The sequence below is a fragment of the Panthera tigris genome, chromosome B4 (assembly GCF_018350195.1).
Source record: "Panthera tigris isolate Pti1 chromosome B4, P.tigris_Pti1_mat1.1, whole genome shotgun sequence".
Lineage (NCBI taxonomy): Eukaryota > Metazoa > Chordata > Mammalia > Carnivora > Felidae > Panthera > Panthera tigris.
This window is the reverse complement of record NC_056666.1, coordinates 11,056,207-11,068,707: the sequence shown is the minus strand read 5'-3', so window position 1 is coordinate 11,068,707 and position 12,501 is coordinate 11,056,207. Positions and strand designations below refer to the sequence as shown.

General features: G+C 44.3%; 1 protein-coding gene across 3 annotated transcripts in view; it reads right to left on the bottom strand.

The window, feature by feature from the left end:
* DHTKD1 (dehydrogenase E1 and transketolase domain containing 1) overlaps positions 1–12,206 on the bottom strand; it is a 51,490-nt gene extending 39,284 nt beyond the window's left edge. For 2 of the 3 annotated variants that reach the window (XM_042991041.1, XM_007081204.3), the window contains exon 1: positions 11,974–12,206. In XM_042991041.1, coding sequence (XP_042846975.1) covers positions 11,974–12,130 — 157 coding nt within the window. In that variant the 5' untranslated portion in view covers positions 12,131–12,206. Of the gene's footprint in view, positions 1–4,120; positions 4,205–11,973 lie in introns of those variants that run through there. The other variant, XM_042991042.1, reaches the window with a different exon arrangement.
* Between the last annotated feature and the right edge of the window lie 295 nt (positions 12,207–12,501).

Genomic DNA, 12,501 nt, shown 5'->3' with positions numbered 1-12,501 from the left:
GGCACATCCCACATCCATCCTGGCAATCTATTTTCTCTCAGACCCTCTTCCTGCCTTTGCTCTGGTTTCTTTTTTCCTGACCCAATCCCATATTCCTTCCCTCTCTGCCTCCCAGATCCTTCCACTGTGACCTCTGGGATTCTACTCCATGATTAATCAACCTCTCCGCATTCTTACCCTCCTCCATAAACATTCCTTATACCCCTATCCTAACTGGAACCTGCTTTCTCCCAGAGGACAACGGGAGGTGAAGCTGCTCATCACCACACTGACCCCTCAAGTACTGAAGGTGGAGTTTCATTCCTCAGGGACATCCCCCCTCCCCCCACATTAGTCCTCTAACTCTGAAAATCTCCAGCCCCCAGGGGGACACGCCCTAGGGTTATCAACTAATCTCCATCTAATATCAGTAGCCATTACAAAACAATGTTGTAGGAGAAGCTTCACGGAAAAGTGTCAGTGTATATAGATGAAAAAAACAACTATAAACAGTATAAATAGTATGAGCCTGCTCTTTGTTACAATGTATATATGTATAGTAGGTAATGTATATTTCATTACCTAGTCTATATAGCATAACATGAGTATCTATATACTTTATATATGTGAATGTGTGTACATATATCCCATATACATAAAGGAAATGGACCAAAAATTTAGCGATTATCCTGTACAAAATTCCTCGTTTTTTCTTTCACTTATCTGCTAAGTTTTCAATGGCAAACATGTAGAGCACAGCTCTTCAAATGTTATCCTGACTTGCTGCCTACTGCACTCGTAGGGCACTCCAGTGTACCTGTCCTCACCAGTGGGCTTTATGCTTGTAAAAATCAGTTATATTTGTTCCTAAGGCTGGTGCTGTGGGAGAAAGAAAATGTGGGGGGAGAAATCATAAAAATCTAGAGAGATGCTGCTTTCCGATTGCTTCCATAGTGCTCTTAATTTTAAAGATTTGCAAAAACAAATCCAAGAAGAAATACATTTGTCAAAATACATGAAGCATCTCTCATTTCTTTATCATACTCCTTGCTTTAAAGAATTTTTTTTTTTTTTTTTTAATTAACTGACTACATTCTAGTTTCAAATCCATCAGGGGTGCCTGGGTGGCTCAGTTGGTTAAGTGTCTGACTTTGGGTCAGATCATGATCTCGCGGCTCATGAGTTTGAGCCCTGCATGAGTTTGAGCCCTGCATCAGGCTCTGTGCTGACAGCTCAGAGCCTGGAGCCTGCTTTGGATTCTGTGTCTCCCTCTCTCTCAGCCCCTCCCCTGCTTGCACACACACTCTCTCTCTCTCTCTCTCTCTCTCTCAAAAATAAATAAGTACTAAAAAAAATCCACCAGATATGATTGCTTCATCTATATTTTGTAGCAAACAGTGATATTATAAGATTTCAAAGGATGAGAACACATTGAATACATATATTGTTCATAAAAAGAATTTCATATCACTGTATAAATAAGTCAAAGGATTACTGTAAAAGAAAAATGAATATCTTCATGCTAGGTATACTACCAACCAAATAACTTGATACTCAGGATATCTATAGAAGTTCAGAAGAATTTAATTTTGTGTTTAAATCCCTAAGAAGCCAGAGAGAATAGGGAAAACAACAACACATATACACACGCCTTTACAAAACAAAATGGAAAATATTGAAGGCATGCTTCTGGCTCAAGAGACTGGCACACAGCAAATGCTCAGAAGCATTTGTCATTAACTGAATGAAGTCCTGAGATTCAGCATATCGTAAGAGAGTCACAGAATCCTTGTGATGCAAGTTTTCCAGAGCCAGAGCCCTCAAACATGCAGTACAAGAGCTGCAGTGAATACATCTTCCACCTCACTTTGAGCTCCTCTTTTTTTTTTTTTTTTTCCTTTTTAGAGAGAGAGAGACAGACAGACAGAGAGACAGAGAGAACACACGAGCTGGGGAGGGGCAGAGAGAGGGAGACAGAATCTTAAGCAGGCTCCATGCCCAGCACAGAGTCCCACGCGGGGCTCAATCCCATGACCATGAGATCATGATCTGAGCCAAAATTAAGAGTCGGATGCTTAACCAACTGAGCCATCCAGATGCCCCTGAGCCCCTCTTTCCCAAGAACTGCGCTCTCCCATTCCAGGGAGTGGGTTCCTAAGACCACGTCTACCTCATTCCATTCTGCCTCCCTCCCAATTAATGGATTCCAAAGACACCTGAGTCGAAGTGGGTCAGATTCACTCTTTCCAGAATTTATGACTTGGGATAGGGAGACACGGGTGGTCCACTATGCCTCCTGTTTGTGCAAACAACATGGTTAACGCTGAACACCTGCTTTCCTTCTGGGAGTCTGGAATTTTGGCACAGGCAGAGGGTGTTTACATGGACGTCTGCCAATAAAAACCTCGGGTGATGAATCTCAAATGGACTCCCCTGGGTGACACGGCACATATATTGCTGTATTTACGTTGCATGAACAGGAGTGTTTCTGTATCACCCCTCACGGGAGAGAGAGCACAAGGACTCCTGCACAACGGTGCCTGTGCTGTTTTCCGCGACAGTGCAGCTGTGTATCCTTATTACATCACTGTGATGAATCTGAGCCATGAGTACAGCTATAAGCCGAGCGCCATGAGGCTTTCTGGCGAATCTCTAAATGTAGGGGTGGTCTCGAGGACTCCTGACACGCATTATGGGTAGCACAGGAGCTGAGTACATTAACAGCTGTGCCCTGTGGGCCCACACACAGCTTCTGCCAATATTCCCAGAGTTAGTGCTGGTTTTCTCCCCCGCTGAGGCTTGGTTGCTGCACACATCCTTCAGCTCTGGGAGATATCCTTGTATCTTTTCAAATAAAGTCCCCGCTTCCCCTTAGGTGGCCACAGTTGGTTTCTGTTGCTTGTGATCAAAAGAACCTTTGCCGATACGGGGGTAAAAAAAAAATTATGATAAGGATATCTACATCAATTACTTTATTCTCTCTGTAAGCAAGCACAGTCGGGGCACTGAAGAGTGTTTTATTTTCAGGAAAAAAGGGTTCGTATTAACCAGCATGAAGTACACTGACACATAAACTAAACTTAGTACTTAATCTAAAAGTCAATACAGTTCTTTTTCATCATCTGGTCATAAACAGCCTCCCCCCAAAAATATCTAGATCATATCCATGGGTTTCTTACATTCAAGGCAGCATATGCTTATAGCAAGTGGGAATGTTGGATATCTATAAAATGACTGAAGATTCCAAGAAAGAGAATTTCATAACTGGAGTCTCTTCAAACCCCATTAAAATGTGATGGCCGCCCCCACACCCCACCCCCCACCCAGTTTCAGCTTAGGAACTTTGGAAATAACCACATTAAAACAAAGACTTCAGGGGCACCTGGGTGGCTCCATTGGTTAAGCATCAGACTCTTGGTTTCAGCTCAGGTCATGATCTCACAGGTTCATGGGATAGAGCCCTGCATTGAGCTCTGGACCTGAGTGTAGAATGTTTGGGATTCTCTCTCTCCTTCTCTCTCTCCCCCTTTCCCCTTCTTCCGAGCTCTCTCTCCCTCTCTCAAAATAAAGAAACATTTAAAAAAACAAAGAAATTAAGGCAAGACTTTGTACCAGACTATTATATTCTGTACAACAAATTCAGATAAACCTAGGCTGTGCAACTGAGTTTATTTTATATCATACCTTATCTTTCCACCTCAAATACAGTATCTTTATAAAATAAATTTATTTCAGGGTGCCTGGGTGGCTCAGTCAGTTAAGCGTCTGACTCTTGATTTTGGCTCAGGCCATGGTCTCAGGGCTTGTGGGATTAAGACCTGCATCCAGCTCTGAGCTGACAGCGCAGAGCCTGCTTGGGATTCTCTCTCCCTCTTTCTGCCCCTCCCCCACTTGTGCACACACACGTGCTCTTTCTCTCTTTCAAAATAAATAAACATTTAAAAATAAAATAAAATAAAATAAAATAAAATTTATTTCATTCTTAAAAAAAAACAAACAAAAACCTTGTTCTGGTCCTTTCTGGGTTTTTTCCTAATCCTTTCTTAAATCACTGCCAACATAGATAAGTAAGGATCACAGATTGATAGTGAATGATAGCAAGTACTAACTTTTGCTCAGTGTTTCACACACGTCATCTTACCCAACTCTTGCAACAACTCTGAAATAGGTCTCCTCATCTGCAGAAGAGTAAACTGAGGCGCAAAGAGGTTAAGTGACCTGCAAAATGTGACAGAGGTAGTAAAGAAGCTACCTTCAAGCATATTTGACTTCAATCCAATGTTTTATCCATTATATTATAACAAAAATTGAAAAGGGAAGTCCAGAGCCTACAGCAAAAAGGATGAGAGAACTGGAAATCAGTGAGACATTTGAAAAAAAAAAAAAGTACAAGGGCTAATGTCATTAGCCTTTTCTGGTCTGCATTGTACCCGAGAATTATCTAGATTTTTTTTTTTTAATTTTTTTAACGTTTATTTATTTTTGAGACAGAGAGAGACAGAGCATGAACGGGGGAGGGGCAGAGAGAGAGGGAGACACAGAACCGGAAGCAGGCTCCAGGCTCTGAGCCATCAGCCCAGAGCCCGACGCGGGGCTCGAACTCACGGACCGCGAGATCGTGACCCGGGCTGAAGTCGGACGCTTAAGCGACTGAGCCACCCAGGCGCCCCTATCTAGATTTTTTTAAATCTCTAATGCATTAGGATTTTCTTCAACTGCTTTTCTCATGAGTCCAGTAAAGGCTCCTATTATTTCTAATTTGCAACATACCCACAACCTCACTTCAACTACTAAAGCTCAGTGCCAAGGTCAGTAATGGCTAAATGCTGCTTGAAATCCTATGGCGCCCATCTCCTGCTGGTCCCTCAGTTCTGCCATATTTTTGTAATCTGAATCCTCCATAATGACATTGATACTCCTGAATCGGCACTCCTCCATTTTCAATTGGGATTGTTGGTGAATAAACTGAAGTTTACCCGAATTGAGGTTTACAGAGGTTAAAGTACAAGCTGTTACTAATAGCCAGCAACAAAGAACACTCACCACAGGTCAAATTTTAACTAGTGAAACCACTGTCATTTAAGAGGTTACTAGAAGGAAATTCAATATCTCTTTAAAGCCTTAATGTAATGGATGTCTTAGTGAATGATGTAGTCGCCCCATGCAGGCATTGATTTTCAGCCAAGATAAATATTTGTAAAAAGAAGGCTGATGAAGGAAAGGCAAAGAGGAGGAGGGAGGCACCATAACTTTGATCGTATCCCATCTCACTATGTCACCTTGGATGTGGGAGGATGCCATGTGTCCATTTTCAGGATGGATTGTCCTTCGATTGACTTTGCCAATCCCAAAGAGTTGTGGACATGATCCACCAACCAACCCAATCATTTCTCTCAACCAAGATGGTACCTTTTAGGACAACTGGCAGGCGTCATGAAAAAGGCTTGAGCCGGTCATGATCTCACGGTCCGTGGGTTCGAGCCCCATGTTGGGCTCTGTGCTGACAGCTCATAGCCTGGCGCCTGCTTCAGATTCTGTGTCTCCCTCTCTCCCTGCCCCTCCCCTACTCATGCTCGCTCTCTCGCTCTCTCTCAAAAATAAACATTTAAAAATTTTTTTGAAAAAATAAAAAAAGGAAAAAGACTTGAGCCAATTAAATCATGTACTCCTAATTAACGGAACTGACCATAAGCACCCACTTAAATGGAATTTAAGGAAAAACCCAGCAAGTCTTCATTGTGTTCATGAGCAAAAAAGAAATTATTAGTTCTTCTAAAGCATAGTAATATAGTATATTACCCAATGTATACAGTGCTTCCTTTCTTGATAATTGGTGTTACGGTTATACACGCAAAATTCAAATGCGCTAAATGTCACAAATAAATTGCATATACAGAATTGTATTTCCATTTCTTAGTAGGAATAGCTCACTTAATAAGTATTCAGTTAAATACAGAGCTGAGAGGAATGTAAGACAAGGAGCTTACCAAGCAGGATCTTACAGCATGAGAGGATGGTCTCTATATGAAACTGCACACAGTCATAAAAAGTTCAGTAGAGTCCAAGGGGTCTCTCGGACTGAGAGTTGAGGGAGATCAGATTAGGATAGCCTGGAGTTGTCTAGACAGATGTTACAGAGGAGATGGGAACGGAGATGAGCCATGGAGAATGGGTATGAAGTGGAAGGGCATACAGAATGAGCGGGGAGAGCCTTGGATAACGGCTGGAACATGGGGGAATTTATGTCAGAGAAAGGTAAGAAAGAAGGCAGAATGGGTCATGAAACATGAAGGGCATTCAATATCAAGCTAACAAATCTGGGATCTTATTCTGAGAGGCAAAATAGAGCCTTTGGAGACTTGAGTTAAGAAAATAACTCAATGAGGGGCGCCTGGGTGGCTCAGTTGGTTGAGCGTCCAACTTTGGCTCAGGTCACGATCTCACAGCTTGTGACTTCGAGCCCCGCATCGGGCTCTGTGCTGACAGAGCCTGGAGCCTGCTTCAGATTCTGTGTCTCCCTCTCTCTCTGCCCCTAACCCACTCGCATTCTGTCTCTGTCTCTCTCAAAAATAAATAAACATTAAAAAAAATAAATAAATAAAAAATAAATAAATAAACATTAAAAAATTTTTTTAAAAAGAAAATAACTCAATGAAACCAATGTCTTAAAGAAATTGTGGCAAGACACTAGGCTACAAATTTTCATAGCAGTGAGGCTAGCAGTTTTATCTTTTTGAAGTCATGGGAATTCAATGAAAGCTACAGGCCCTTTGCCTCAAAATAGACACACACAGTTGTGCAAAAGCCACAGACCCTCTAAAACTTTTCCACAGGGATCCGTAGACTTGGCTAGGAGCACCTGGATTAATATTTCTTGCAGCAGCAGCAGCAGACCAGAATTAAAGGCCTACGCTAGGATCCCAACAGTGAAAACAGAAAGCAAGGCTTTGAGAAACACAGTGCTCAAGATTTGATATGAAGTATGAGGTGAAAAGTTGAAGGTGGGTTGTTTGCCCCACATTTTTACAATATGTCTGTAGCAGAGCCTGCTCCAACTCCCGAGATCCATTTTCTCTTCTCTTTCATGGTGATAATCAAACATATGGCCATGCAGAATAAAGATATACGTCCCAGCCCTCCAGGCAGCCAGTTAGTTGCCCATGTGACTAAGTTCTGATGAATGAGAAGGTAGTAGCCATGATCCGTGTAACTTTGGGGTCTTGCCCTTGAAGGGAGATGTGTCCTCTTTCCCTTCCCCCTTTCCTCCATCCTGCTGCACAGTGTGGATGCAGTGATGAGCCATCCTGGACCGGAGTAGACAGCAACACCCACAGGATGGTGAAGAAACAACACAGAAGGAGCTTGAACCCCTTTGGACCTTGCAGAGCAAAGCTGTCATACCAGCTCAGACCTTTACTCGTCTCACTTAGGTCACTGTTCCTCCACGTGTCCAACACAGCCCCTGAACTTACCCTATCTAATACACCATTTGGTACTCGAGGTGGGTTGCTACCATAACAGCCTAAAATACATATGACCGTGGCTTAGCAGTCAGGCGGTAGGTACCAAGAACCCAGATGTTTCAGACTAGAAAGCTAATGAGCACTGTGTTATGCTATCTGACAAAACGCGTGGTGAAACTGTCACCGGTGATGTCCTGCAAGGCAGACTGTATGTCCACGGAGCTGTGGCTCAGTAGCATGTGATCGTTGTTTCTTGTCACTTTCAGGAAAGCCCTGGGAGGGAGATGAGGTCAAGCTAGAGCGAGCTAGTTGGCAAGAAGAGATGCAGGGAAATTAAGCTCTGCTAGAAGGCAGATCCTAGCAGGTTTGGACAACTAGAGGCAATTATAAAAAGTGGTTCTGAAAAAGCTGTCTTACCAAGAGGGAAAACAGACAAACCCTTCTTCGAGGACCTTCCAGTAAGCATTCCCCGTTAGGCAATGAGGGACACTGAGCCTCCAAGGTCCAATCAAGGGTATTACCTTCCCACTCAAGCCTATTATTTTTGATGGTCTCAAGGTAAGCACCTCTAAGTTTAGGAAGCTGAGTGGGTGGAGCACAGAAGCAGTAAATAAAAGACTGGAGTTTTCAGGCTTAAAAACTAGCTCTAGAGGAGATCTTTGTCTGGGGGCAATTTGGTCATAAAATGACCACAAGCAAAAAGACTGCAAGCCTATGAATTTCATGAGAAAACTGTACTGCCAAAGAAATCCCAACTTCGGCCATTAAAAATAAAAAAATAAGTAAAAACAACCGTGTCGTTGATAACCCCCTAAAGTAACTCTCAGGTTCCTAACCTTACCAAAATAAGGTAGGCTGTGGACGGTGGGCAGCCCCCAAGGAGGGCATACTCCCCAATGTCCAAGGCAGAGATGGCCACAGAAGACAATGGATAAAGAAAGACCCACACGGCAAAGCCAGGGGAATGTTGTGAACTTGCTACATCGCCACAGAAAGGAGCTCTTATCATTCCTCTCCAGCAGGATTTGATAACTGGTTTGAATAGTGACTACTAGAGTTCCTCTTTCCTTTCTTTTCCAGATGGGAGTTTTCTTTGTATATGGAATGTGTCAGTAGGGGGTGCATGGCAATTCATGAAATTCTAAAGCATGAGCAGACACAGCCAGTCCTGACAGAGAGGACTGCACATTCTTGGGAGATAACAGACTTTGAACTGGACTCAAAGACTGAATAGAGGAGACAGAATCCATTCTATAAAAGGGGAAAAAAAGGAAAAAGCTTAGGTTATCTGAGTGGCCAAAGGGGTGGAATGTGGTGATTACTAGTTATTTTTCAGCATTTTCCCCAGATAATTCTTAGCTGACACATGGCCAACCCGAATAAAAATTATGCTTTCCAATCTCCTTTGCAGATACATACTGACCAAGTCCTGACGGTGAGATGCTACCAGAAGTGACAGCAACTCTCTTTGCCCCCTTTCTCCCACCTAGGCTAGTAGGAGACAGTGATCTACAAAATAACTGGTACCTTCTGAAACAGAAGAAAAAACTGTTACAGATCTGCATGCAATGGTAATTTTGAAAAAGGTACAAAGTGGACCACTTGCCTTTCAGTTTTATGCACAGTAGTTAAAAAATAGGAAGAATTGTGGGAAGGGGGGATGGGCTAAATGGGTAAGGGGCATTAAGAAATATACTCCTGGGGTGCCTTGGTGGCTCAGTCGGTTGAGCGGCCGACTTCGGCTCAGGTCACGATCTCACGGTCCGTGAGTTCGAGCCCCGCGTCAGGCTCTGTGCTGACAGCTCGGAGCCTGGAACCTGTTTCGGATTCTGTGTCTCCCTCTCTCTGACCCTCCCCTGTTCATGCTCTGTCTCTCTCTGTCTCAAAAATAAATAAACGTTAAAAAAAAATTAAAAAAAAATATATACTCCTGAAATCATTGTTGCACTATATGCTAATTAACTTGGGTGTAAATTTAAAAAATAAATTAAATCAAATGGTAAAAAAAATTTTTTTTTAAAAATGGGAAGAATGAAGGGGCGCCTGGGTGGCTCAGTCAGTTGAGTGTCCAACTCTTGATTTCGGCTCAGGCCATGATCTCACAGTTCATGAGACTGAGCCCTGGGTCAGGCTTTATGCTGACAGCTCAGAGCCTGCTTGAGATTTTCTCTGTCCCTCACTCTCTGCCTCTCTCCCTCCCTCTCTCTCATTCTCTCTCTCAAAATAAACAAATGAATTAAAAAAAAATAAGAATAAAAGATTGCCCTTAGCAACAGAATTTTTCTTTTTTTTATGTTTTGATTTATTTTTGAGAGAGAGAGAGACAGCATGAGGGGGGTGGGAGGGTGGGACAGAGACAGAGAGAGAGAGAGAGAGAGAGAGAGAGAGAGAGAGAGAGAAACAGAGACAGAATACAAAGCAGGTTTCAGGCTCTGGGCTGTCAGCACAGAGGCCGATGTGGAGCTCAAACTCACAGACTGTGAGATCATGACCTGAGCCAAAATCAGGTGCTTAACTGAGCCACCCAGGTGCTCCAGCAACAGAATTTCTTAAGCTAGATTCTGCAACTGCGCATCAATTATTTCCCAGCATTGATTTCACTCTTTCCTCCCAATACCACACAAGCACACCCTTGGCATTCAGTCCTAACTCAATACTGAACTTTCAAAGTCACCAAGCACCTCACAGTATAGCAAAATCATTACTAGTCTGGATGGGCGGGGGGAGCGGGAAGAGTCAATTTGGTAATGAGGGAAGAGGGAAGGGATTACATATAAAATCAACCCCAGAGATATTTTTTCAAGCCACGCCAGCCCAGAGCTCCCAAAATGATTTGGATACAGTCTTCCAGGTAAAAACCACTGGCCTAGGTTTTCCAAAGCAAGGCTTAGTTTTCAGCTGCCAGGCTGAAGAATCAAATAGAGGGGTACCTGGGTCGCTAAGTCATTTAAGTGACCAACTCTTGGTTCAGGTTCAGGTCATGATCTCATGGTTTGTGGGTTTGAGCCCCGCATTGGGCTCCGCGCTGACAGCAGGGAGCCTGTTTGGGATATCTCTCTCCCTCTCTCTTTCTGACCCTCCCCAGGTTGCTCTCTGTCTCTCTCTCTCTCTTTCTAAATAAATAAATAAGAATCAAATAGAGGCCCAATTGTGAGGGAAAACCTTAAACAAGATCACAATAATTATGCACTGAGCACACAGTAATATGATCCTAAATGAAGAAGAGATGGTCAAATATGTCCTACACTTGTGAGTTATGACTATAACAGTATTTGGCCATAGATGGCTATAGCCTTTCTGCTAAAGAATCACCAGGGGTGCCTGATAAAAATCCATATTCTTGAAATCTATCTCAGACCACTGAATTAGAACCCTGGGGTGGGGGGAGGCTTGGGAAATGGTATTTTAAAAATCAACTCAAAATGATTTGAACACACACTTAACTTTGAGAATAACTGACATAGAAAATTCTTGACACTCGATTTGCAAAGTGAAATAAGATACCAATAGTCTTATCCCCAAGGATTAACAATCTATTTGGCCAAAATGAACCTAAAGGAACCCCACTGCATCTAAGAAAGAGAAATCAGGTTTACTATCAAAGTCACCTGAGGTCAAGAGCAAACTATGGGTTTGGACCTAGCAAACTAGGTCCCAGTGTGTAATATAAGAGTCAAAGTTCAGGTACTTATATGATGAAGACAATCTTCATTGTCAATCTAGTAACTGGATCAAAGATGCCAAATGATCTTCTTCTAATAATCAATCTGTATTCATCTGTTCTGTGAAGATTAAATGCGTCACAACTTTGCGGCACAAACCAAATACCCCAAATAGATTTTTTGTACATGAGCATACAAAGAGAGGTCTCAAAAACTAATATTCAGGTCTCCTAACCCATTAAAACCATCAGTGACATGGTTCTGAACTCAGCAAAGAATCTTAAACTCTGAAATTAAAGTAAGAGGCTAGTTAGGCCAAGGAGACAAATAATTATTACCATGCTGTGGTCCAATCACCAGCTAACTGCCCTCTTCACCCTAGCTGTACAGTCGTGATCCCCACACATTCTGCTCACAAGAGCCTTAGAGATGGCCCTGGAAATGTATCCTTGAGTAAGCTCAAGAGCTGGGAGATCTTAGAGCTCTTCTTTTCCCGCAGCTCCGCCTGCGCAACAGCTAAGTTCCCACAAGTTTACATCCAAGGAACAGAAAAGACAAGACCTCACAAAACAAGTTTGAACACGAGCGATGGGAAGATCACCCACGCGTGGATCCAATGCCGAGACCCCGACTTCACGTTTCCCCACCTACTAAGGCTGGACAGAGGGTGACCCTCACACTGACAACCTCCCCCTGCCCAACCTGCCTTCCTTGGCCCCCTCATCTCCCCTTACTCCCTACGGGCCTGAGCGCACAGTGCAGACCCCCAGAAGTCCAGCCTCTCCCACAACAGCATCCCACCTCAGGCCTGTCAGGGAAGTCCCCTGCTTCCCCAGCCCCTACGTGCACGGCACGGCCCTATCCCCGACCTGAGGGGCGCGCCAGGCCGCCCCGGGGCTCCCGGCTCTCGGGCTTCCTCGGCCGATAGCCATAGACACCCTTCTCTGTCTGGTAGCCGCGCCGGAATGGGAGCGGAGGGGCTCGGCAGAAGCCTCGTCTTGCTGCTGCCACAGTGGCCGTGGCCATGTCTCGCCTGGACTCGGGGCGGAAGACAAGGGGCAGCAGTCGCCAGGATACGAGGGGTCAATCCTGGGCTGCCTGGAACCGGAGCAGGGGGAGGAGCGGGAAGCAGGAGGCGGGAGGCGGGAAGCGGAAGCCCCGCCCGAGACAACGCCCCCGCGCCTGATTGGCCAGGAGCCTGCCCCTGGGAGCCAATCCAGGTAAGCTGCCGGAGGGGCGGAGCCACCTCCTGGGCTCTGGCGCCAGGCGTGCGCTTCTGGCAGCCGAGGGAAGCCGGGAGTGCAGAGCCTGGCGTCGTCATCTGCTTTCCGGTACAAAACTCGTTATCTCTATATATCCTGCAGACCCCAGCCAGGAGTATTCACCCACCACCCCTC